The sequence below is a fragment of the Mchenga conophoros genome, linkage group LG9 (assembly GCF_057382185.1).
Source record: "Mchenga conophoros isolate Kocher_MC1m ecotype Shallow Benthic linkage group LG9, M_conophoros_male_GT1.1, whole genome shotgun sequence".
NCBI classification, from domain to species: domain Eukaryota; kingdom Metazoa; phylum Chordata; class Actinopteri; order Cichliformes; family Cichlidae; genus Mchenga; species Mchenga conophoros.
Genome location: NC_140534.1, coordinates 28352330 through 28380021, shown reverse-complemented (window position 1 = coordinate 28380021; position 27692 = coordinate 28352330). Strand labels below are relative to the sequence as shown.

The following is a 27692-nucleotide window of genomic DNA, read 5'->3' as shown; positions in this document are numbered from 1 at the left end:
CCAAACTCCAAGGCTAAAATAGTTTTAGGGATTTTGCGGATAGAGGGAAAAGTGCTGAGGCGGATCACACACTTCCTACTATCTCATTGGAAAAAAAAGTTCAGCCCAAAGGAGATTGTTGCAAATTCCAATCAGGCCTCCCAATGTGATAGCCTCAAACCTCCTGATCCCCGTCTATAATATAATTTCATCGTCTCATCACTTTTGCTGATTTGAGCGCTGCTGAAATATCCTCACCTTATCATGTCCCAATTTGCCTCTCAGTGTATTTGTACTTTCTTTTAGAGAAACGGGAAGGGGCAAAAAGGGTCTTTGTGTGACTCGTGGCTATGAAACCGGGAACATTATGGCTTTCAGATATATCTAAGGCCAATTTGCATGTCTGTATTCTGGCCTTTTAGCTTAGGCCTGTGCGCGTGTCACCAGATCTCAAGGAATAAAAATACTGTAACAGAGAGAGAGAGAAGAAGTGAGAGAGAGAGAGCAATGGATGGACTGCATGTAACAACACCAGCAGAGGTGACATCACCTTCCTATATCTGATCTCTAATCCCCGCTTAATCCTGATTTGAGGATTTCTTTGAGAAGTTAAAGTGTTATACACAGGAAGTGACCCCCCTCTACACTCAAGGGAAGTAGTTTAGATTTGGCCTCCGACATCCAGAAAAGATAGAGATCTTCTTTGTGTTTGATCAAGAGATTTGGAAAGAGTGGGAAGAGCCCTGCAGGCAACAAGATTTTGTCTCGACTCTTGATTCCTTCATATTACGGAAGAATCTCCGCCACTGCACGGCTGTCAATGACTATTACTGATGCAACTGTTCAAAGGCGCTGAGCTAGAAAATAAAAAATGAAACCCAAAAAACTTCAAAACTGTGAAACTTTGAAATTCTACTGCAGCCATCTTTGTTTGAAAGAGTTGACTGTAAAGGCACAAAAAAGAAAGTGAGTCCTCCACATCTACAACATGGAGGTTTACCGTGTTCGTGTGTTTGTCTCTCTATCATCTCCTTTACTCTTTCTCAATCAATATGCTCCTCATCAAGCATTTGATTGCTTTAGTGTTTACTGCACAGTGGCTCATTTGCTATAATGGCCTTGAGCGTAAATGTTATACCATCAGCATGCTGTCATTTACTTCACATTGTTAACTTTTAGCTCTCCAAATACGTGTTCATAACTATAAATGGCACCGCAATGTATTCATTTCGTGGCCACCATCTGCTCTTTTTTGAATTCCGTCTTGATTAATGCTCACTATCACATTGATTTTTATGGTTTTGCATGTTTTTGCTCATGACTTGATTGTTTTGTCTTTCTTTTGTGCGCTGCTCTTTTCTTTCCCCCTCTCCACCCCCGTCTCTGCCGTCGTGAATCGACATCGTGCTTGCTTGCTCGTCGCTGCATGCATGCGACACCTGTCACAGGGAAACCAGCCTCGCTCACCTGCCAAGACAGTAGGTAACATTTACTGAGTACAGCGAAATGTCTCTGTGACACTGATACAGTTTTCACCTCACCTACAGCTCAAAATAACTGTGCTTCTGTTAGTTGATTCAGATTTTATGGCAGCCTCACTTTAACAGTGGTTAAAGTCAGTATTAGTCTTCTAAAATATCAGTGCTCATGCTTTGATTGCCTGTTGTTTGTTTTTTTTGAGTAGGGGGGTGTGGGGGTGGGGGGGGGTAGACTGATGATAAGCACCCAAGTCTTCTAAATTACAGCAGGTGGCAATTTAAGTCAGTACTCATATATGACTTCCTTTTATAAAAAGCGAAGTTATTATCAACCTTTTAGAGAGATGCTTTAAAAAAACAGTGTTATAACCAGATAGATATGAAGCATGTGGCTGCTGATATGAGCTTTTTTTTTTTTATCATAATATCCCCCTCTGGAAATGCCAGTGGGTTAGGAATGCTTTTGAAATGGCATTTAGACCCAGTGAATCAAAACACCCATCAGAAACTAATACAAATTGAATCCTGAAGTGTGCTTCTAATAAACACAGAGCGTGCGAAATACTGTAGTTAAAGATATCTCCAACGTTGCGAACAGCAAAGAGAAAGAAAAGCACATGCCGCCATTCGGCTTAACCACTTTTAAAATGTTAATGGAAGCAAATCTGCAGCCGATTCTTATTTAATTTAATTCATCTGAATATGCCTCCACAGAAGAATCCACATGTGGCGAATACTGTCAGTACAGTGTTAAAGTGCATACTGCAAGTTTATTCAATGCAAAGTCTTTACTTAGTAATTCAGCATTCACACTGATACATCCATACATGCAGTGAAGGTTAAGCGGTCACATATGGCTTTCCTTCTAATTTGCCTGCTACTGCGTGTGTTTGTGTGTGCGTGTGTGTCTTCTAATGAAAACAAAATGTTGCTTAATTAGGACATCATTACAAGGTAACATCCTCTTGGGGCACACACGTTACTCCCATAAATGAATTGAGCCATATATATACATTTCACTTTAATAATTGCTTATGTTTTGAAATATATGTATTAATTACAATATTTCTGTGCAGTCATGTGCTGCTGAGACTGTGTGTCAGATTGTTTGTAAGCCTACTGCTAATATTGAGAAAATGAAAAGTCTGGTAGTCATGTATACACCGAGTGAAGCCAGATGTTGAAACTAGGTTGCAACAAAGGGTATAGAGGCATTTTTTGTTTTTTTTTAATATTAAGAAGCTGATTCAACTCTAACAGACAAAGTCTGCTTAAGGAGGGCTGGAGAGGGCATAATCCACAAGACCTTCAACCAGTAGACTAGAGTGTCATTCTTATGCCTGGCTATTATCTTATGCCGGGCTCACACTGTGTGATTTTTTTCAGTCGCGCGATTCAGCTCCTGCTCAAACTGCACGATTGACTCATAGGGGTTAGAAGTTCGTAGGTCACGATGCAGGGTCTCACACTATACGGCCCATTTGGTGTAAACTAAAGCATATCATCCCAAACACCTCATACCAACTGCCAAGCACGGTGGTGGAGGGAGGTGATCAACAGCTTAAGCTTGGCTGAAACCGGGTCATGAAACTGGACTATAATCCCAAGCGCAGCAGCAAATCTACAACAGAAGGGCAAAGTGAAGCAAAGAAATAATGCTGTAGTGGCCCAGTCAAAGTCTAGACAAATCGCATTGCAAATCTCAATGAACTGAAACAAACATGCACAGAAAGGTGGACAAAAATTCTGATGAAACCTGTAAAGTCATTTCTGCTAAAAAAGTAGTTCTACAAGCTACTGAATCATGCAGTGTACTTCTTTTTCACGTTTTTTTTAGAGTATATGATGATTTCCTGAAAAAGGCTAGAAAGCACATATGTATGTTGTACATATACATAAGATTAAAGATATGCTGAATACACAGGTGTTTGCAAAAACGTTAAAAATAAATGTAATGAAAATTTTAAAAAGTAAAGTATACAGTTTTAGGAGACAAGTCTAGTTGATTTTTGTCTTAATCACCAAAGCTCTATAAATGTATACTATTGACTATTAATTATAAAGAACTATAATTACATACAGAGAAACTTCGTGTTTACTAATATACGTAAAACTTGGGCCTGTACATATAAAAATGCAGAACATGCATTGGTGTTTTTCTTGCATGTAGCACCTATTTTGAATTACCCCCACAGGTTTTGATTTAACTTTTTTTTTTCTTATTCATTGAACAGCCCCGCATCTCCTCCTTTTGTATTTGCTAGGGGGAGTAGGATAAATATTCAGGTGCGAGGTTCACATCTGGTTCAATTTAACTTACGGACAGATGGCATCACATTTTCTTCAAGCACACTTTGGAAAAATGCAGACTGCATTACTGAATCAGTGACTGCAAGCTGCCCACTCCCTGAGGCAGTGAAGGAACCCTAAACTACTCTGTTCCTCCACTATGCTTTACAGTTGGTGTGGAGGGTTTTTTTCAAATAAAGCTGCCTTTATCCTGTGCCAAACATGTGGCCAAACAGCACTGTCATTGATTGCTTTGTCCTGAACAGATCAGTGCAAAAGACCTATCTAAGCCAGTTGCAAATAGTTGCTGCTCATGCTTTTTTTTCCTGGCACACCAACCCATGTAGGTCACATCTGTAGTTTGACATTAACTCAGTTGCCTCCAGATCCTGTGATTGAATTCAGAGGTTTTTGGTGACTTCTTTTTTTACATCAAACATGCTGGTTGGGCTAAATTTGCTAGGATATCTAGTCCTGGACTAACTATTTAAAATCGATGGGACTGGTGGTTCCTTACACTCATATCATAATATGTCAGTGGGGTTTTTTCTTTCTTAAGGTCTTTGAGAGCTTCAGGCATAATTACGCAACAGACTTTGATAGGAGAGAGCAAACAACATGTCAGAGATTTCAATAAAACTGCACCTAATCTCCTGATCTCCTTAGATTGGAAAGTGTGACTGCAAGTTATCAGTTTTGTTATTTCTTTGAGCATATCGCCTTTATTGCTGGTTCAGATCAGCTCTATTATTTTGGTTATGTGTCAAACAATTATTTCTATTTCTGTACTTACTTTTTTAAATGATTGTAACTGTGATAAGCCAATATTGACTGCGGTCACAATCAGTCAGGCTCTATTACACAGCGTTTGTGAGTAGCACAGAAACCGTATGCACCTGACTGTGCGTGCGTGCGTGTGTGTGTGTATACGTGCCTGCCCCGGTCTCCGCAGGCTTCGGAGCCTGCTGTCCATTTAATCAGAGACTGATTCAGACCTGGGTAAACAGGTGGCAGAAACCTCCAGCCAATCAGTACTACAAAATAGATTAATTAAGGGGCCTACTAAAAGTCTAATTCTTCATGGGACTGAAAATAGGAGAAAGCATGCAAAAGTTCAGCTGCATCCCAATACGTGAATAATGTATCGGCTGGAGAAAATCAAAGTACATGTATTAGTAATCTTATTATGCCTCTATTGTACCTATGTGGGCAAGCTAAAATTGCATAAGCGAGAGTGCAGCTGTTGAGGGACGACCCCGCCTGCTAGAATGTGTGTTCACATTTCCTTTACATGTCTTCCTGAATAGACACTCTTCCTTAAGCCAGACGATGCCCTTGAGATGTTTTACAGTAATAACTAAAATGACCCTCGGTTCTCGTCTCCGATAGTGCGCGCAAGTGTGCGTGCTTACGTTTGTGTTTACCCACACAGAATATTTATGCTCGGTGGGTGTGTTTGTGTATTTTTGAATCTATACCTGTGGGTGTATATTTATGAGTGTGTTTATTGCTGTGGTCATTTAGGTCGACATTAATCTATTTAACACCCCTACTTTGTCCAAGTTAATGGGTAGTTAGACTGTAATCGTGCAAGGCCAGAATGACGATGGAAGCACTTTAGAAGAATGGCTATCGACACCCCAAGGCTAAGCAGTAATGCTTACATTGACTCATTCAAATCAGGTGCGCACTGTGCGGCATTTTTAAAACGTGTGTGTTCATCTCGAGCATGTAGTTTACGTGCATCCGCGCATCCATTTGCATGTGTATGCTAGTGCGAGGTTCATTAAGAGACAGTGTTCATTAGGCTGTTGCAATTACTGAAGAAATCAAACGAGTTGAAGGTTGTTTCAAGAACGGCGTCACAGTCAGAACAATTAGCGTGACATCAGTGGCTTCCTCCAGGCATTAGGATATTAATGTTTCTAAAACAGATTAAAATAGAGCCTCTTGCATTCAGAATGACTTTTGCGACCCTGACTTCCAGTTGTCCTCCCTTCCTTCTCCTTGTTTTCTTTTCTCCTGACGCTACATATCCTTCCCCCCTCTGCGTTCCCTCCTTCCTGCTCCTTCTTCCGGTCCTCAGGTGCTGCAGGGGGACAGCGGGGGTTCCTGGGATGTATCAGAGCCTTACGAATGAATGGCATCACTCTCGATCTGGAAGAGAGGGCGAAGGTCACACCTGGGGTCAAGCCCGGTTGCCAAGGCCACTGTAACAGTTTTGGGATGTACTGTCGGAATGGGGGAAAGTGTGTGGAGAGGTATAACGGCTACCTGTGTGACTGCACCGCCACCGCCTACGATGGTCCGTTCTGCACCAGAGGTAAGAGGCATTTTCAGACAGGCAATTTGACTCTATTTAAAGACAATGTACATCTGGCTTTTCTTTGTCCTCAAAACTTTCAGTGCAAAACAAATTAAATTTTCCCTCTGTGGGTTTTGAAGGGGTTTTTTTTCCCTTTTACATCAGGTTTTGTTTTCCCATTTCCTGGCCTTGCAGGACTGCTTTTCTGCTCGGAAATTAAGGATGACACACTGAGCAATAATCCTTCGGCTAACATTTTCTCCGACAACTTTTGCAGGCATATTTCTGAGATCATGTTATCATTTGCGCTTTCTCTTTTATTCACAAAGCCAGAGTCAAACAGCACCAGGATTACCGCTGGAGTAGTTGTGTTTCAATGAGCTTCATTCCCCGACAACCCACCGTGATTGTCGCTGCGCTTTGTGATCGTGCCCCACTTCCTATTCAGTTTGGCGCTGTCGTTTTTGAAAGTGTTTGGGCTTGCGATAAAAGGCATCGATTGAGGGTAATATTATGCTTACCCACCAATTCTCCCTAGAGTGCTCTCGCTGAATGCTGATACTGTGCAAATGCAGAGCTGAGAGATCAAACTCAGAAACAAAGCGTGAGTGACTTCAGTAAGAGGTGTGTCTAGTGATCTGATGTTTTCTTTGAAGATCACAGACAAGCAGTGTCACACTGTAACTCTGCTTCTGCGCTGTTGCATATTGCTAAAGCATCGTGTTTGTTTCACCGGGATTCATTAGATACACTATTAAAGTTCTATTTCCCAAAACAAGTTTTCATGAAATTCTCTCGGGAGAAGAGCAGCGGCGCTGTCAGAGGCTTTCTGCTCGCTCCCAGTCAGGAAGTTGATCCCCGACACGTGAATTAATTTGTTTCCTAAAGTCGAATGGTGTTTTCCCCCCTGTGTTCTTGGCAGGGGGGTGACAAGATGACAGAAAGGCAGAATGTGTGTCTTGGTGTGGGCTTGCGTGCGTGTGTGTGGTGTGGAGGAGGGTGACAGTGTGTGGTGATATGCTAGTGTAAGACATGAAAAGACCTCCTCAGAATTCTGTCATAACCAATCAGGCATTTCAGGATTTAGAGAATAAAGATTACTGTCTGTGTGTGTGTGTGTGTGTGTGTGTGTGTGTGTGTGTGTGTGTGTGTGTGTGTGTGTGTGTGTGTGTGTGTGTGTGTGTGTGAGAGAGAGAGAGAGCGAGAGAGAGGCAAAGAAAGGGAGAGAGCACACCCTTGTGTCTATTTGTTTTTGTGCAATGTTCCCTCTAATTTTTTCACGTGTCTGAGCGAACACACAAACTCCCTGAGCGGTCCTTTAGACGTGTGCACTGTGGTCACTCCAGCATTGAATCTATCCAAGTTTAGGGATGGGTACCGGTATCCGGTGCCATGATGGCACCGGTTCTGACATAAACGGTAGTAACCAGACCGAAAAGCAGCGCACATTTCGGTGCTTTTTTTTCCTGAGATGTCACACACTTCTAGCCAATCATTTTACCTTTGCAAGTGTAGTAGGCGGGCCCAGGTACGTACGTTCTTTTAGAGCAGAGCTACAGATTAAAAATGCCCAAGGCGAAGCGGTCAAATTCTGGCTGTACTTCACAGCAAAAGATGCAAACTCAGCAGCCTGCAACAAGTGCTTTAAGGTGATACTGTGCAAAGGAGGTAACTCCTCGAATCTGATGAATCTGATGCCACACAAATTATTTGTGCCACTACAAAAAAATAATTTCTGTCCACTATGAGATAAAGGAGAACAACAGCCTGATACCTGCTGGCCTGAGAGAGCGGAACCGGCTGTTCAAACCCCCCCAAGGCTGCCCGCTGGAATCGCAATGGAACGAGGCGCAACCTCTCACAACGAACGTAATATGGTCAACACCTTGGAGACGCTTACAGCTGCTGTGAAGGCTCAAAACAACACCATTGAGCGTATGGGGGGATACATCAGAGAGAGGCCTGCTCAAAATGAGACCCTTGAGCGACAGTTGGAATACATCGCGGAACGGATCACTGCAGTTGTGAGGTCTCAGAATCAAAAGAATGACAACACCATGGAACAGAAGTTTGATACCATCAACAAAACTATTGACTACCCTACACACTAAATACACAAGATTTACACTAAACGTCGCTAAACTTCCTAAACAACTAAATGCCATGTTGCCATTGAATTTTGTGATTGGTCGACATGGTACATAGGAAAGGGTGGGTTTTTTTGGTTTTGTTTTTGCTCACAGGTGGAGAGCGCTTTCAAGCCTTTTCCTTATAAAAATGCGTTTTTACCGTTTCTTCCTGCAGTAAATATAAACAATGAAAGTAAACCAAAAAAACCAAACATTGCATATATTTTTATCATAACTCTGGTTTTACGTGGCCTATCAACACAATTTAAAAAGTCCACACAATTGTTCCGTCTGTCCTGCTCACATCTCCAATGGTTGTACACATTGTCATTAACGTGGCTTCACTCCACATCAGCCACACCGCTTTGCTAGCTAAAACACCGGTGTCGGCACATAAGGACGCTGTCATTAGTGATGTGCGATACCACTGAAAGTAAAATTCAGGGTGGTATCGATCTGATCTGATACCGATACTTTATACAAAAACGTATTTTATTTATTGTGTCTCAAATGATAGCATCATAATGATTACAGGTCATCAGATTAGTTGTTCTTATCACTTAATAATGCAGAATTCATCATATAGAAATAAAAAAAACTGAAGTTGTGCGCTATTTGAACACCTTGCCTGCCTGCCACACTAAAGGACTCCGTGAGAGACGTCTGTCTCGCCCTAGCAGCACCTGTCCATGTCCACTCCTCGTCTTCAGTTCGCCTCAACATACGCTCGTCATATTCTGTGATATGATTTACTCTGAGCAGTAGCAGTTTTTGATACGGGTGACACGGGCGGCTGCCCGGGGCGGTATCGTGGTGGGGCATCAGCAAAAAATAAATAAATAAATTGCTCGTACTCATGCTGCCCGACATCAGCCAGCGCATATTGGGAATGGCATGGGCACCGATTGGTTTTCTATCACCCATTTCCTGGGAGTAAGGGTGCCCTCCGTTTGCAAGGTGCGCCTGCTGCTTGCGGCACAGGGAGGAGAGGGCGGGGCGGCGGGGGACTTATAATTTGCACCGATGTTTTTCCGAAATTCTGTACGCGAAAAGTGAGCGCGAGAGCCCTCAGGGCGCCTGCTCGCTGCTGAAGTCAAAGTAAACTTTATTGTCATCTCCGCTGCATGCAGTACACTATTGAGAGAGACGAGACGACGAGGCTCCAGTTACAGCAGTGCAAGTAAACAAACAATAAATATAAGAAGAGTAAGAAAATAAATATACACTTTAGGACTAGGAGTAAAGGGATCAATAACAATTTAAAATTAAAATTTTATATTTTGATGATTTAATGTCTCACACACAACCCGTGGAAAGGGGAGGGAGGCCTGCTGCCTCCAAATAGAGCACATTTCATTCATAATTTTTTCATTCATAATGTTGTAAATCCAAGCCCATTATGTATTCGTGATTTGAATCCTGGGTTGTGTGAAATCCCAGAAATACACCTTAGACAAAGTGAATCTGTGAACTAAGGTGTAGGTCGCGTTGCATTGTGGGTGCCGCGCTCCCACAATGCATTGCGCGTGACGTCAACTCCAAAGCCCTATTAGGTTATGTTGTGGCGATCCTCGAGTTGGGGGATTTGTGTTCATACTGCAGTCCAAAATTAAAACCAATGGAAGATGGACAAGCAAAGTTCAAAGCCATAAGGTGCTCAGTTTAGAAAAAATAGAAAAGAAGAGGAGGAGAAACGAGCAAAAGATACAGATAAGAAGATGTGTCATTGGATAATGGCAGGTCATCCTGAAACGATCAGAATCAGAACACTTTATTAATCCCGAAGGAAATTATGTGGGTTACAGTTGCTCCAAAGAGAAATGGTAAAAATAGTAACAGTAACAGACTAAACTCCAAACAATACATTATGTTACAGATTTTAATATTAATTAGTCATTGTCAATTGTTGATTTGTCCTGTTCTCAATGTATGACGAATTATGATGGCTGTTTGGTAGCCGTTTGCATACTATGCATACTCTCCCTCTCTTCATGTGTGTGTGTGTGTTTCTCTGGTAAATTTAGTAGTTCCTTCCAATGTAGACTAACCGAATGAAATAGGTTCTTCCCACTGTGTTCCTGTTAATGATAAACTACAAATTTCCCCTAAATTACTAAAATATCGATATTTTAATGTGAGAATCGATTCTAGAACATAAATGAATCGATATTTCAGGATCGATCCGCACATCACTAGCTGTCATAGCCTGTCAACAACGTTGATTTGCTGCGTATATACGAATGTGAATCGCGTTATTGGCTGGACTATGGGATAAGGTGGCATCGTTCTAATCCTATATGGGAGCAGCCAGTCACTTACTAACACTGCAAAGCAGAATTGTTAAAGTTTTAATTTTAATTTCAATACAGGTTGGATTTTTATTTTATTTTTTATTTTTTTGTGCGCAACGCAGATTTTCTGTGCGCAGAGACCGTGCCAGCAGTGCACAATTGCACACGCGCGCAGCTTAGAGGGAACATTGATGACATGTGACTTCATCATCTATTTCCTCCTTTCATTCCTTTGTGTCCCTCTTTTCCTTCACTCTGCTACAGTTTTTTTTTCCTTTCATTTGGACTCACTGTCCTCTTTGTCTCTTTGCTACTTTTTCCCCCTCATTTATGCTCTGTTTTTTCTTTTCTCCTGCCACTCCTTTATAATTATTTTACTCTTGTCCCCATAAATATGTATTCCACTTATTCCTCCTCCGTTTCTTACTTTGCCACACTTATTTTCTCGCTCCTCTCTCAATTGCCCCTCTCCTGGTTTCTCAGTTTTCTGCCCTTTCCCAAATTTCTCTCTTTCCCTCTCCTTAATGTACCACTCTCTCCCCATCCTCCCAGCTAGTGAAAAATGCATGAAGTCAGCCATAATTGCATAGTGCATTTCCATTGTATCCATATTTACACCCTGCTCAGGGGACCCTGCAGTATTGTTATTATACACTCTCATTCTTTTGCTTTTTTGCCCTTGAGGGTCTCGCGTGGAGCTGGTGTGCACATGTACATACGTATGAACACACGCACGCACGCTAAAACTTGCAAAAATGCAATTGCACATGTACCTGTTGAGATTTGCACTGCTCAGAATCCACATCCGAAACTTCTTCTCATACTGACATGAAGTACACACACACACACGAAAAGCTCCAGCTCTGCAGCATTGCTCATACCCCATTAAGGTTCCAGACAATTTTATGTGTTGCTACTGAAGCTCTGGGTAACAAGTTGGGGTACTTTCTTTCCTTCTTTCCCCAGTAGGAAAGAGAAAAAACTTACTGTGAGAGTATTTTAAACGTGAAAATGCTCTCCATGACTTACATGAGTTTGTTTCTAGTGTATATTATATACTACATGAACACATCGCTAAATAGAGCTAACAGGTGTCATCACACACACAGTTCATTATACTTAATAGACTACAATGATTGTTAGTACTTGTTACTGACAGTAGAAGAAAAACTCACCTTGTCATCATAGACAGTATAAAAGATGTAAGTAAATACTTTGAAATGAGTAAATGAGCATTTCTGCCAATGTGGTTGCATAAACTGCTAACTATAAAATACTCTATGTCGGTGATTCCCAAAGGGTTGGCTAGGGCCCCCTGGAGGGCTGCAAAGGTACTGCAGGTGAGCTTGAGTAATAACAGAAATTCAGTTTGAAGTTTATTTAAAAGCATTTACATTTAATTCATTCATTTATATAAAATGTTGATCAAACAGGTAATAATCTGCTCTTACATTGAAGTTTGTGCCCGAGTCACAGGTGGTCACACATTGGCCAACATTGCTGTTTATGTTTTTCAAATAAAGAATTTCAAGGAAATGTTTTTTTTTTATTAAAGTGAAAATAGGAATAGATAGGATATGTCTTCTTGACTTTGGGAATGGCTGCTCTATGAATATTTAAATGAAAGAAATAAATAATTCTTATTTACTATGGTAATTCTTCCTAACCATGTTTAAGCTAGGTTTACATTTGTCTAAACACATCATTTTTTAAGTTAATTTTGTCAAATTTAAAAGTAGTTTGACAGGTTTAGGGAGGATAGCACTTTCTAATATGGAATATCTGAGCTTACCCATAACAATAAAGTTCAGTTAATACAAAAAGATTGCTAAAATGGGTCTCTCCAGACTTCTGAGGCTTGGAACTATATGATTATAAGCTAAATAAAGGATAAAATTGGTAGGTAACCTGAATAGAGCTGAGATTTTGCTTCTGTGGCAATACTATTCAGAGAACTTACCCATTTTCAAGTAATAAGTGTTCTATTAAATTAAAGTAATGTAGCTTGAAGTATTTATTGTACTGTGTCTGGTGGGAGCTGATGGGTGAAGTGAAGCTTTAAAAAAGATGCATAAATGTGTTCGCTTGAAATTCTGGACCCATAAGGGCTGTAATTTTACATTTCACCGTGGCTGCAGAGGGAAGGAGAACATGTTGAGGCATATTGCGTGGCATTTGCACACATACACACACACACATACGCACTCAACCCTATTCTCTCTGCTTTCCCTGCAACCATTCTCTTTAATTTCACACGTATTATGCCTTTATCTCCTTTTTAACTGACTCGCAGACATGGCGAATGAGTACACATACACACGAACACAAACAAGGAGTGTAACAGAAATAGACTATAGAAAAATAAGGTCTCGTCTTCTCGATATTTGATTATGAGAATCAATAAGCCTCCTGGTATGGTTGAAATATGCTATTAGGTTTGTTAATGTACTGGTAAACAGTGCATTGTTTGGTTTCAAATGCTGGACTACAGCAATTTAACACTCGCTTTACTACATCATCTGAACACAGCCTTATTTATGTGTGTGTTTATTCCCCTCTGGCTATATAATATGTCTACCCTGTTGTGTCTTTGCATCTATGAGCTTGTGAGTGGCTCCCTGTGGCTTGTTTTTGATGGAAAATTCTCTTTCTTTCTTTCTTTCTTGGTTTCTTGCTTGCTTGTGTTTTAAGCGCACATTACAACACAGTACAGTTGAAGCAAGCAACATTTATTGCATTTGAGTGAGAGCTTAATTTTGGTCCTACATTTTGTTCCTTCTTCCATCATCTCACCCAGATGTTGGAGGTTTCTTTGAGGCAGGGACGCTGGTAAAGTACAACTTCCTGCCTGAAGCCATTGCGGGAGCCAGTAAAGACACCAAGGTGTTGACGCACCAGCTCACGCCACATGAGGTGAATCTAACAAAGGAGGAGGTGGCCTTTAGTTTCAGCACATCCAGTGCTCCAGCTGTTCTGATGTACGTGAGCTCCAAGACGCAGGACTATCTTGCCGTGGTGTTAAGACAGAATGGTAAGGCTGACACGCAGCACACACACACACGCACATTAAATTGTTGCTCACCATTGCAGACAACATTTAAACGTCTTCCTTGCAGCACACATTGGTATAATCTCCAAAAATCCTCCTTAGTCAACGACCAACCACGGAGCAGCAGCTGACAGAAAACTGCTTTGATGATATATAAGGCCTAAAAAACTGACTGCGCCACCTAGTGTCTGAGATTTTAAACTGCTGTATCTGTACGTCTCCAGGTTCGCTGCAGGTGCGATATAACCTGGGTGGTCTGAGGGAGCCGTTCACCATAGATGTGGACCAGCGTAACTTGGCCAATGGACAGCCACATAGTATTAACATGTCCCGTCACGACAGGAGAATCACCATCCAGGTACAGAACCAACACGCGTGCTCATCTGAGCTCTTATTTTAGTCTTTTACTCAGAGTAAGGATTACATTTCAACTTACTGTGCAGCACAGGGACTTTTGGGTCCCATACAAATTAAAAACACTCACATATTCTCAGTTACGGGTACAGAACTACACGAGCGCAGGAAGTGTTAGCTCAATGGTTTGCAGTAAGTCAGAGAGGAGTGCAGTGTCCTGTGCTGTTTTCACCTGTGATGAAACTGCTTGTCCTTTGCCACTGTTAATCTACTTCCAGTAGACAGCCTAAGTATAGCAACAGAGAACGCATCGATCTGTGCGCGCGTGTGTGTTCGCGTAAGCGCATATTGTTGTGTGTTTGCAACTCCACAAATTCTTTCCTCTATGCTGATAATTAAATGCATGTGCTTGTGTGGGATATTTTGTGCGTGTGCATGTGTTTGTGCATATCAATTACTTCTATCCATGTTGCCGTTGTGTGCGTTTTATGTGCTCGTGTGTTTTGTGCGACTGAACAGCTTAGCTCTGATCGATACAGCCAAGCCTAGTCAGTAGCTGTCAAGGATGGAGTGAGAATTCAGCTAAACTATTACTGGCTTTATTCTGGGCTAAGATGCACACATTTGGCTGCAGGCTGGAGTTTAAGGAGGGCTCTAAATGGATAGAAGCCACTTGTAAAAGCCAGAGATTGATTGCATCCAGATCGGAATAAATTCATATTTGCACTGACAGGTCGGGGTTTGCCAAGAAATGGATTGTCACAAGAAATGAGAAATAAAAAGAAACAAATGGTCTTGGATTCTAAAATTAAACAACAGTTTCCGCATGGCTTCCTATAGAATGTGTAATTTGAATACTGTATCTGCACACTAACGTAATATACTGATAATATCAGACACTTGAATGGCTTAACCATTTCATACTGTGGGCATATTTATATTCCTTATACGCACAGGAAACCCCGTGAATCGAGATCATGGATGTCAAACTCATTTTCCATCAAGGATCAGATACAGCTCATGTTGATCTGAAGTGAAACTTCCCTTTCTGTCAGTGTAAAGATGTTGAACTACATGTTTATTTTTAGGAAGAAGAAGTGCAATTTTAACAGAACTTACAGTTTTTTGCTATATAGAAATTGAAAGAAATCCATCAGCATGACTTGAAGTGTAAGGAATAAATGTGCAAGATTATGGAAAACGTTCTGCTGGCTCATTGCCCAGACTGTCCTGTAATTACAAGTAGAAAGTTTTGTTAAGTCACTAAAAATGTGCTTTTTCTTAACCTCTTGAGCCTTTGCAAAACAAAAACAATTAAAAAAAACATTTCTATAGTCAATAAAGAAAAAACAGGCACTCTTCTTCCATTTAAACGCTTATCTATTACTTTACTTTAGTATAAATGGCCACAGGGAAATATTATTAGGAAAAGCTGTAAAACCTATGAAAATACAGGTAAAAGTTCAACATTTAAGCTCTTCTTGGCGTTTTCCAAAACTGTATAATGGGCTGTATTACAGTCTTTGCACGTCCAATTGTGGCCCATTGTCCTTATATTTGACACCCCTTATTAAATGGGTAAGCCCTTCACACGTCACTCCCCTCTAGTGGCCAGAAGGCACCATAGCATTAAACTTAGCTATAAAATGATTCCCATCCTCTGTGAAAAATTGCTTGGCTCAAAGCTTCAAGCTGCGGTTGTGTAAGAGCATGTGATAATTAATATAGCAGCAGTTTTGCTTACAGTTCCTATTGATCATCATATCATTACTAGCATAATTGTTATGAAATAAACACATCAAAAGTTTGCAAAACAATTTAAAAAAGAATATGTATGTTACGTGCAGGGAGACATTGTTGAGATTATCCGGTTCATTTCTGCATTTGAACATGTAAATATGAATATGTTCAAATGCAGGATGTTTTTGCAGGATGCTGTCATTGTTATGTTTAGAGGATATAGACATAAAGGAAAAGAATGAAACAGTCAAATGTTAATATAAATTTTAAAAGTTCGGTTTCAACACTGTTAAACAGAATATGCATCTAACATGAAGTCTTTTAATTCTTGCTTTCATTAAGTGGAATTAAATGCGAACTACAATGAATCATAGTCCCATACTCCCAAGCCTGTAATCATTCAATCTACACTACTACAGCCCTTAGATCTCTCTGTCTGTCACCTGCATGAAGCAATGACCTCATCCATCCTGGGATCTCATCACCTACTTTCACACACTGCAGCGAAAAATTTCAGACAGCAAGAAAATTAAACTGAAACATCCAATGATAATCGTTTTCTAAGCAAATCGCATTCCTGTAGCTGCTCATCACTCCGCTGGGAGTACTTTAACATAACACATGCTTTCGTAGTGGCATGGAAAGTGATTGGAGCATCCGCTAGACTCCTTGCTCATCACTTACACACACACACACACACACATGCATACATGCACACAGTGTGCTCTGCGCTGATTGAAAGCAGCTTAGTTGTGTCTAGATCGACAGTGTCGAGGTTCAGTCTTGCCTTGAGTATGTGACTGAACTACTAACTCTATAGTACACAATCCCAGTGTGGTTCTTTCGAGGTGCTGCGGCTGTACTTTAAAAAAGAAAACAGAAAAACAATCCTTTTTTAAATTTTTCTCCCTTTATAACAGGTTAACAGTTAAACATTAAAGTGTGTTAAGAATTCAGACGAACACTGATGGGCATGATGTGGTCATTTAGATTTAAGAAAAAAAAAGGCATCGATGAGTGATCTGTGGGGTGGGGAGATGAGGAGAGAAAATAGATGAAGTTTACAGATAAGGAATGAGAAGTAGAGCCAGAAGGTACGTTGACAAAGATAGCTTTGATGAGTGAAACTTTTTCATGTTGCCTTACCGCCTCAGGGCTCTTTTCAAGGTACATGCACTTGATAGCCGCACTTAAACAGACGCAGACTTGCATACCAACAGACACGCCTGCACTATTGAGATCCTGTCAGATCAGCTAACTACAAAGGCTTCACACTGCACTACAAAAATCAACATTATTCAGTCTAACTCATCTGTCCATTCCAATACTGTATAGCTTTCCTTACTTCCCAAAGGTTCTCTCATAACTCACATACCGCAGAGCAATTTTTTTTCTACTTTTCTTTTCAAAATCAGCCTTGTCTGCAGGTTGCACTAATGAGTAACAAAGAACAGTACATGTTCTCCTCAGGAGGACTGCAACAACAACAAGGAACCACGCTAAGCATTAGTAGGCAGTAAGCAGTCAGCATCAGTGGGGTTATAACTCTAAGACCTAGATACTTGTGGATGCAAGTATAACAGTATAACTATGTGTATACAAAAATTACTGTCTTTACTTTGGCATCATGTCCCAATTTATGCAGAAAAGGCACCTTTTGCCACAAGAGGTGAAAATAAGAGTAACCTTTCTATGCTTTTGTAGGCAAGGCCTGTTGGCTGTCCATCTGCTGGCACACTTTGCTCACTGCACTGAGAGTGTGTGATTATTCTGTTTATTCCATGGGTGGCAGTATTTTAATTCCAAAGGCTGGGTCCATTTAACAAGAATAGAAAGACATGGAAAGGTGGCAAAAGTCAGTCAGTCAGTTTGTTTCTGAGTGACCAGCTTTTATCTTTGGATGAAAAATTTTGAACCTGGGAGTAGTTTCGTTCAAAAATGACAGCACCAGCACCAGGGGTCAATGATTTGTATGAGTATTTAAATGATGTGAATCATATATTATGGCCGTAGTCTCCATACCTCAACCCACTTCAACACCTGTGGGATTATTTAGACCGATGTGTTCAGTAACGCTCTCCATGCCCATCATCAGAGGACCGAAGCAGCGTTTATATTTAGGCAGCATGGTGTATCATCCATCCATTGAAATGTGCCAAATCACAACAACGGTCGCCTCAAGGTGCTTTATATTTTAAGGTAAATACCATAACCCAACAATTAGAGAACCCGTGTGAGTAAGCACATGGCAATAGTAGAAAGGAAAAACTCCCTTTTAACAGGAAGAACTCTCAGATACATTGTGGACACATTGTAGAAGATTGCAAGAGATTAATAATAACTAATGATTAAAATAATAACTAATGGCTGAAATATCAACTGAAAGGTGCACTGAAGCATTAGTCCTTCACCTTATTATAGACTATATGATGATTTTTTTTTGTAATCATAACCATAACATCCATTTATAAAGCATTTTTCAGACCTGCCAAATGGCCCTGCGTCGTTTACGTTGCAGTTATGCTCCATGAGGGGCCTCCAAGAATGACTCAGGACCAAAGTCAGGATAGTAAAGCATGAAGAAGTCAGCAAAATATTTAGAAACCCTAAAACCCTTAAAGGTGATCATCAAATATTTGTATCTTCTTTATCATTTAGAAAAAATGGGGCAACTGTGAGTGATATATAAAGTGTGATACTATGTCGGTGTTGTTTTATCAGTTTGTTCCACCTGCCTCTGTATAAATATTCATCTTAGAACACATGCGTGGTGCAAACATGACCTTTTTCTACGAGATGATCGCACAGCTTCGGTCACTCTTTGACGGCGAGTCGTTTGAAGTGTACAGAACATATGAAGTGTACTGAACTGCATGCAAATGCTGAGATGCTTAATAACTGCTTTTGAATGCTGGAAACTCTACTGGCTAATTCCAAGGCTTGAATTTTTGTTTTTTGTTTTTTTAATTTATTGAATAATGCATTAAAGCCTAAAATGCCAGTTTTGTCAGTAGCTGCCATCAGCACTGAAAATGGAACTAGCCTGTTATTATTTTTGTGCACACGCTCATCAAAGGCCTAGTTGCGAGCATCCGAGATAACAAAATGAGTGAGAGGCAGAGATATGAGTCAGATGCAATAAAAGTCAGTTGTGCTGGTGGGGCTGGCAGTGGATCAAATTCAATTTCCCCAAATTTAAAAAAAAAAAGGGATAAGAAGCAGTGGACTGTTTACCTCAGGGTGCAGAGGCCTCACTTCTCTGCTTATCAGGGCTCCAAATCTTAAAGCCATTTAGACAAGCGACTGTTTAGTTTAAAGACAAAGCAGAGAAAATGTGGCAAGACAAGTCAGCGTGTGGTAATTTGAATCAGAAAGAGAAACGAGAGTCAGAGAGAAATGTAGGACAAAAGAAAAAGGCAGAACAGAGCCAGAGAGAGGGGGAGAAGGGGTTTGAAAGAAACAGATACTGTTGTTAGATAAAGAAAGTAGACCCACAAAATATAATGACAAAGATCACTTTGATACGTTGAGATTATCTGAGGATTACTTTAAGGTGAGGCGTTCGCTTGCGGACACAAAATACGTGCTGACATGTACACCCAGGCATACAGAGTGCAGCAAACAGAGGAGAGTGTTTGGTTTTCGAGCAGCCTGTGAGGTCTCGTTAGGTTAGCTCGCTATCAAAGGAGCGCCAAGGCGAGATTAAAATAAGTTCCCCATCTCGCCATCTCTCACTTTGCCTTTCTCACACTGTGAGGGTTTAGAGATGAAAGTCAGGAGTCCCTTCAGGCAGCAGACGGCTCATCTCCGTTTCCTCTTCTCCTCTCCGCCAGTTGCTTCATTGGTTGACTCAGCGGTGTAAATGGCTTGCTGCACCTGAGACCCGGACCAGACGAAAATTCAGCAGTTCACTTAATAATGATGTTAAACAATTTATTCAAGAGGAAAATTAGCATTTCTTTTTGTTCAGTGTTAAATCTGTGATGGGAGTATTTTTATCCCTTAGACATCATTAAGGAAACAGAGGTGCCACGAAGGTAAAAAGGCTCTCAGTGCACTGTAAATGAGTTTGCATATAAACAGCACATTGGCTAAATTAGATTCTTTTTTAGCACGTAGTCAGGGAAATAGATTTCACCCTTTGTTAATTTTCTCTTTGCCTAACCCCTGGTTACTTTGCTTATGTAAGCTATGTGTGACTTTAGAGGCAGCAACTGCGTTTTCTAAATGGCACTGTGTTAAAAAGAAAGAAAGGAAAAAAGGAAAGAGATCCCAATGACTGCGGTTGTAATTGACAAAGTTTGGTAAAATGAGGTTTCTTCCCAGGCCGTCTTCCTCAGTGGATCGTTTTGTGGGGGTTTCAAGACTCAAGCTTCCCTCCGTGGTTGTGCAGTCAATTTGTTTTCTCAGATAAAAGTAAATAAGCTGAGCGCAATTTAATTGTGTCCCATTATCCCACCCTCCAGTCACAGAGGAAAACAAAACCCACACAATGCTCCACTGAGACCAGGCTTTTGGAAGGAATCAAATTAGGATATGTTGTGTGTCTGCATGTGTGTGTGTGTGCGTGTGAGGAGAAAGAGGGAGAAAATAGTCTTGCGCAGCAGTGGGTAGAAAGAAATTTCTTTATGGCAGGACTCTGCTGATTTAAACCTGTAAACAAGCACTACCACACACATACACACGTAAATCTCAGGCCTTTAGTGACAGTCCAGCTCAGCTCCCAGCTAACAGGCTGTGACAGCTATTCAGCACATCAACAGAACAAATTTCCAGGAACAAAAGTCATTGTTTCCAACCAAACTCCTCTACTCCAGTCTGCTTTCTGCAGACTGGTTTATGCTTAGATACAGTCCTCCTGTGGGCAGGGAGAAGGAAAGAAGGAAGATCTTGTTTTTTGGGGGTTTTTTATTCTAGAACACACCGAAAACCAATTTGTTGGTTTGAAATTATTCTCATCAATAGCATCGGCTGCAGCTTTCAAGCTAATTAGAAACTTCATTGAAACAGCAATAACAAGTTAATTATGTTGCAGGGATATTAAAGTCGTGCATTCCCTCCTTCTATCACCCTCTCTGCTCTCACATCTCCACTGATGCTCCTCTTTGTAAACACGCTGCTCGTCTTCCACCCGCCCTTTTTGAGTTCTCAGGAATGCCTTTGAACCCCCCACAGACTTTTGAAATTGCATATTATTATTAGGCATCATTTGTATCATCGTTTATTTCTAGGGAAGAGCTGTTTGTTTGCTGGATAATTGTACAAGATGACTTTTCAGACGTGACTAAAACGAAAATATCACAGCTTTCCAGAAAATATGTTTGAGGTAGTCTGACATCTTTAAAACCATGATGGATTTTAATGTTGGAGTGTTTATAGAATATATACATCTAAGGTGATATTTTAAACAGGGTTATAGTTTATAGCAAATGGTAAGAAGGGTTTTTTGGTCCAGAGACATTTCTAACACTCAGATTTTATGGTCATTGTTTGAAGAGTGTAGTTATATATGATGTGTGTAGAAACGCCAGAAGAAAAAAGAAATCAGGAACAGCCTCGGGTTAGTATTAGATGCAATATGTGTTCATCCTATTTACCTGATTTTTGCAAAGTGTTTTTAATTCATTTTCACTGACCTGATCAGGATTCATGGGAATTTAAAATGAAGGATAATCAAGGTATGACTATGTGAGTGGTTTCCTTGTTACTAAGCTACCATATTTAAAGCTTTCCTGGCGTTTGGAAACCACGAGGGGGAACCATTGAGCTTCTGATTGTGCTGTGTTGCTTTGCATTGGCTGACAGCATTGAATTACCATCTTTTGTTCATCATCTTGTGTACTCTGCTTAATGTGCTGATGCAGATCTTAGCCTGGGTCTTTTCAAAATGCTGTGGTCAGTAGTTTTAGTCTAGATTCGACTCCCTATGAAACAAGGATGCTAATGTGTTTCTCTCCCTCCCTCTTTCCTTCTCACTATCTCTTTATATCTCTGTCATGTCTCAGCTGGATCATTATCCTGCAGTCAGCTACAACCTCCCTGAAGCCTCAGACACACAGTTTAACCTGGTCAAGACGCTGTTCTTGGGAAAGGTTTATGGTGAGTGTGTCACTTTAGCTAAACCTTTTCTGCTCACAATTGTGCATTCGGGTCATTATTATATGTATATATGTCTCCCATATATAAGTATAACACTCTGAAATCACACTAATGTGTAAATCAAAGTATCTTTTCATATACATTTAGAGTCCTTTGTCATGCTGAGCATATATGGAACTAACAAGCTCCTCTGACCTATGTTTTACTTGTGAGTCATACAATCTGAGAATAACAGACAAAAAATTAAAAACCAAACATTTCTGCACTTTCCCATGGATATTATGATAGGCTGATATTCTTTTTTTTTTTTTTTTTTACAAATTAGTTAAGGTTATGATTAATTTATAAAGCTTTCTTCCTAGGGTAGCTTTTCTGTTGTTTAACTACTTACAGTACAAAGTGTTTTGTAAGACCAGTACAGAGAAGTTTCCCCAACACTCTCCAATGTGATTGATTAGTGATTAGTTACTCGGGCAGATATATACCACTTTTCTAAACTGAGTTATTTATATATGTATGAATACATAAATATCTATCTATCTATCTATCTATCTATCCATCCATCCATCCATCTTCTGTGTGAAGTAAATGTACTTTTAGATTTTGTCCACTAGAGAACGCCAAAGACCTGTATAGTGACTTGGCTTTGCCTGATTCATCTTCTTCTGTTTGGTTGTAAATGTGGCAGATCCAGTGCTGTGAAAAATAAAAATAATCACCCCTCCACCACCGTACTTGACAGTTTGAGGTGTTCTTCCTGATCATCCACATCTCCACTTTGGTCTTATCTGTCCTAAAGACACAGTTCCAAAGTCTTATTTGTTCAGGTGCAAATTTGCACATCTGAGTCCTGCTGCCATGTTCTTTTTACACATGAGTGGCTATCTTGTGGCAATCCTTTAATCATAACTGTTTGGTATTTTTCTAATTGTATTGTCATGAACTTTAACATTTAACATGCTTACAGAGGCCTGTAAAGTCTGAGATGTACCTGAGCTTTCTGTATATTCACGGTCCGACCTTGTACTGAATTTGCCTGAAAGGTTGTGATATTAGTTTAACACATGACTGAATGTTTCAAACAAGCAAACTGCCCAAATTTCTGCCTTTACAGAGGTGCTCGCATTTGCTTATTATGAATTAGCCAAGTGCATTTGATTAGCAGCACGTGGCTGCTACTTACTATTCTTTTTTCACATGACTGTATTTTTAAATATGCAAACCCTACTGGGTGGTTTTTGGATCTGCATGTTTCAATCTTCCCAGATCATTTAGACATTCAGCAGTATGGCTTTGACATACATTTCAGTTTGCTTTTTTTTAAATGGCTTAATCTTTTTTAGATTTTCAAAGTGGCATCCTTTGCTACACGAGATTCATTAATCCCACAATTGAGATTTTCACAATATTAGTTGGTTTTATTCGATTTTACAGTGACTCGTGATGCATTTTAATGTCGCCACCCCTTCCGCCCTTTGTCCTCTACTGCAAGTGCAGAGAAGTTCACTGAGGTTGAAGCAACATGTGACTTCTCTCACCAGCCAGAACTACTGATGCCGCTGCACACACCACAAGAGCCGAGAGGAATAAAACCCCATCATCAATCTTCAGCCAACTAAACCAGCACATATGCTTTAAGGACAAGCAAGTCCTGAGATGTTTGTTTATAACCAGGCTGACACATCAGTAAACCGAAATGTTAATTTTCTACATTGTAGCAAACATCATAACACTAAACCACACAGAGAGAGAAAATAGAAGAACAGGGAACAAATGCGGGTGTTTCCACATCTCATCGGATCTGCTCCACTTCTGTGTTTGGACCGCAGAGACAAGAGAGGCTGTCAGACAGCTGAGCTATCAGATTCTCTGTTTGTGGGAGAAAGCCGCCCTGTGTTTGGTGCAGTGCTCAAACGCACACTCACACACTGATCACAGAGACATCTCCAGTGTCACCTCGCAATCTGTTGATTGTGAGATGTGATTAGTTAACTAGGATAATGAAGGAAGAAATACAATAAGTAGACATTAGAGAAGCATAAAAGAGAAGACATGATCACACGGAGCCGAACACCTTCATAATCATCAGTGTACAGTGAAGATAGGCTTTTTTCTCAGGTAATTAACAGCACCAGAGTCGTGCTTCAAATTCACAAACACTATCAGATAAACACTATTAACTGAACCTTAAATCTATGACGCATTTACCTATTCACTGCTCAAAAAAAACACTTTGAAAACACATCTGATCTCAATGGGAAGCGAAAACCTGCTGGATGTCTACACTGAACTGCGTAATGTGTTAGGAATGAAAGGATGCCACATCGTTTGATGCAAATCAACCTACAGAGGGCTGAATTCATAAACACCTCAAAAGGAGGAAAAGTAGAAAGATGATGCAGCAGACGCAGTTACCGAAATTACATTGCAGCAAATCATAACAGTACTCAGAAGATGCCCGCATGTATGCATGCCTAACAACCTCAGGACATGCACCTAATGAAATGACAGATGGTGTCCTTGGAGACAGTCTGAGGTGCAACGTGGTGGCGTCAGATGGACAAAAACATAAAGTCCCAGAGGTTGTCTGTTGGATTTAGGTCAGGGAAGTATCAATTCCTTCATCCTCCAAGAAACTCCCTGCATACTCTCCCCACATGAAACCATGTATTGTCTTGCACCAGGAGGAACCCAGGAGCCACTGCACTGGTGCCTGTAGTCCGTAAACGTCTGTGCAGTCCTCCATACATTAGCCTCCCCAGGCTATCACTGACCCACCACCAAACTGGTCACACTGAACAATATTACAGGACACACAGCCTCTCCAGACACTGTCATGTCCATCTCATGTGCTCAGGGTGAACCCATTCTCATCTGTGAAAAGTGCAGGCAACCAGAGTTGGACCTGTCAATTACAGTATTCTGTGGCAAATGCTAATAAGGCTCCACGGTCCACAAGGCTGTTTGTAATAGCTCTTGCCTAATCTTAATTTGTTCACATTATCGTAACGTAAGCTTTTAGATAGTATTTCACATTGACTATATGATCCCAGACAACTGTTGATAGAAACCTTTATCCTGAAAACCATAAAAGCATTTACTATTACTATAATTGGTCAGTTCTTCAGTGAATCCACTGACAGAAAAACAACTATAGCTTTGATAATAGAAAAATTGAATTATTCTCAGGTTTATATAACCAAAGAAAAGGCTCTATAAAATCATTTAGCATGTTTGCTGCTCCTGCTGAAATCTCAGTTTCGTGTCCTGAGGTTTGCAGTGTTTGCTGCCCAGGGAGATTGTGCTAAAGTAGTATTGATCATGTAGTGCAGGGATGATTCAACACATGCTTCTGTAAATGATGAAACCTTATGCTTAACGTTACCGTATCCTGTGTATTTATGTGTGTGCGAGTAAAAAAGTGTCCTTACATCAGCGCCTAAGCGGAGGATATTTATGGTTAGAGCAGGATGGAGAGTGCATGTATTTTGTTGCACATATCTGGGGTAATGGAGGGGGAAGTAAGTCCTCATAAAAGAAAAAACTAGATTTTAGTATCAAGACTTGGTTGAAGGTTAGGTTAAGTTAAGGGTTAGGTAACCGGTGGTTATAGTGAGGCGAAATCTGTAAGAAATTACTGCAATGTCCTTTAAAGTGACACAACTGTGTGTGTGTAGGAATGTGGTAGGTGGGTGGCTGATGTACGGCGTATGGGCCTAGATCTATGCGTCCCGGTGGAATAGATGGGAGAGATGAGTCATACATCAGCCAGAGCAGCGGGCACGCTCCAGACTCTGTCCTCTGTGCTGCAAATCTGTCAAGTGTCTGTGTGTGTGTGTTTGAGTGTGTGCATGGACCGTGTGTGAGTCTTTCTAAGGGAATAGATTCAGAGGCAAAGTCAGAGAGAGAAAGAGAGAGCACTAGAAATTGTGACAGTGGGAAAGTACTATCATAGAGAGATGATTGTAACCCTGAGGGTTAGTTGTAAAGGACATGTACATCAGTACCAGTCTGAACTTCTGATTTCTCTCTTCTATTCTTTATCCCCCTGGCCTCTATTTTTCTGTTAACTGTCCGCACTGAATGAATGTGTCCCTCCCTTAAGGTGATACCAATTATTTTACACTGGATTTAAGAAAGATTGCCATTTCTTTATGTGACGGCTTTATTCTGAAGAAGCCTCTATTTGAAGTGGCTCCATGGGTGTAGTTGTTAACCCATTAGCCTTACATGTGAAAGATGTGAGGCAGAACCAGCCTACAAGCTATTGTACTTGTAGTCCAAAACCCAAATAAATGGGAGGGTAGCATCAGGAAGGACATCTGGCATAAAATCTGTGCCAAATAAAACATGCAGATCCAGCCACTGTGGCGGCCCTTTGGGAAATAAGAGAGCAGCTGAAAATACCTTCTATTAGCTGTTATTTGCAGACACTGGTCTACTTTTTCACATAGTTTTATTTCAAAATGCACCTGTTCTTTCCCTATAAATCTCCTTGGACTCTCCTATTAGCTGTTTTCAGCAAGATGTGATGTGAGACAGTTGCTGTGTCTGTAAAGTCTGTTTAAGGAAATCTTTATAGAAATAAAGTTTATTATTCATGTTACTATGTAAGCACCATTGCATAAAAACAGGTTTATCTGTGCTCCAAGTTTATCAGTATACAGATTAAGTTGATGTTCACAAAACAGGATCTGCTGCTATAAAGTTCACTTTCTTTAACTTCCTTTACGTTTAATGATTTACAAGAAAATAATATGGTGCAATGCAGAACTCTTGAGCCAGCGTCATGTCCTGACATTTTTCTTCCAACTAAAGACTTTCTTTTAAGTTTTTAAAGTGGTCTTGCTCAATAGCTCTCTTGGCTGACTCAAGGAATCAATTTAAATTTTTAATTTTAGTCACTTTTTTACTAACAGCCTGTTGCAAAAACACATCATTTGTTCGCGTATTGTTAGCTGAATCTATGAAAATTGACAAAGGTAGAACAGTTTGATGGGTATAAAACAGTATTTTTGCACCAGCAAGGTGATTCCCAAATAACTGTCAGCCCAAAACTTGGCATATTTTGGCAGGGTGTGCAGTGTGTCCTTAAACGATTTGAGGATACTGGACAAATGGAGTACAAAAGACAAGGGACATGAGAGATATATTAAGACCTCTTGTTGATCTATCACTGAAGACTCATGAGAAATAAATAGACACTTTATTGATCCCACAAGAAAATGGTTTCAACGGGAGGTTGGCTGTCATTCTTGAGGAACAGAAACATGGAGAGGTGTGAAAATTACACAAGAACTGGAATGAAGATCAGTGGCAACAGGGCTTATGGAGTGGAATTTTTCTTTGCCATCTAGTAGTGTTGTATATTGTTGATTATACTGATTTGTTGTTTTGTTTTGCATTGTTACATATTGATAAATATTAGAGTGCTTTTTGGGTTGTTGGTGCCCACTTGTAAGAGAAATTGGAATTCAGATAGGGGGCAGATGCTAATAAGAATTTATTCTTCTTCCTGCTCCTTTTCACCCATGGCTGCAGTGCTATATTAATGGGAAGGAGGATTTGTATGTAGGAAATGAAATACTGTTGAACCATTAGGGGTGGGGGAAAAAATCGATACTGTGTAGTATCGTGATATTTTGTTTGCTAATAATCTATCGATACAGGGACAGCAGAAATCGATATTGTGTTACAAAAAAGGTTTTTGTGCTCAGAGCATGTTGATCCTTTTTCTGAGCAAGAATCCTGACATTCCTTCACTGTCCAAATGTGTTTAACTTTTTTTTGGCAGCAATAAACATGACAGTTTACTTATTTTAATTTAAGACATGTTTTATTTTAATTAAGTTTAAAACTTTTTTATTTAATGTAAATTTATATTTTGTTTTAATTTACTTTCAAATTCTTCAGTTGCTGAAGGGGCTGCATAGTTTTCATAAATTGCTTAGTTCAGAATAGCTATAATTGTACCAGATG

At 40.3% G+C, this 27692-nt stretch overlaps 1 protein-coding gene across 2 annotated transcripts in view; it reads left to right on the top strand.

The window, feature by feature from the left end:
• Nucleotides 1-27692, top strand: part of cntnap2a (contactin associated protein 2a) — a 409241-nt gene that overhangs the window by 369140 nt on the left and 12409 nt on the right. Inside the window, exons 20-24 of one of the 2 annotated variants that reach the window (XM_085287388.1) lie at nt 1428-1457; nt 5833-6069; nt 13269-13502; nt 13745-13878; nt 21620-21713. In XM_085287388.1, the coding sequence (XP_085143514.1) occupies nt 1428-1457; nt 5833-6069; nt 13269-13502; nt 13745-13878; nt 21620-21713 (729 nt within the window). The remainder of the gene's footprint in view (nt 1-1427; nt 1458-5832; nt 6070-13268; nt 13503-13744; nt 13879-21619; nt 21714-27692) is intronic. The other variant, XM_085287389.1, reaches the window with a different exon arrangement.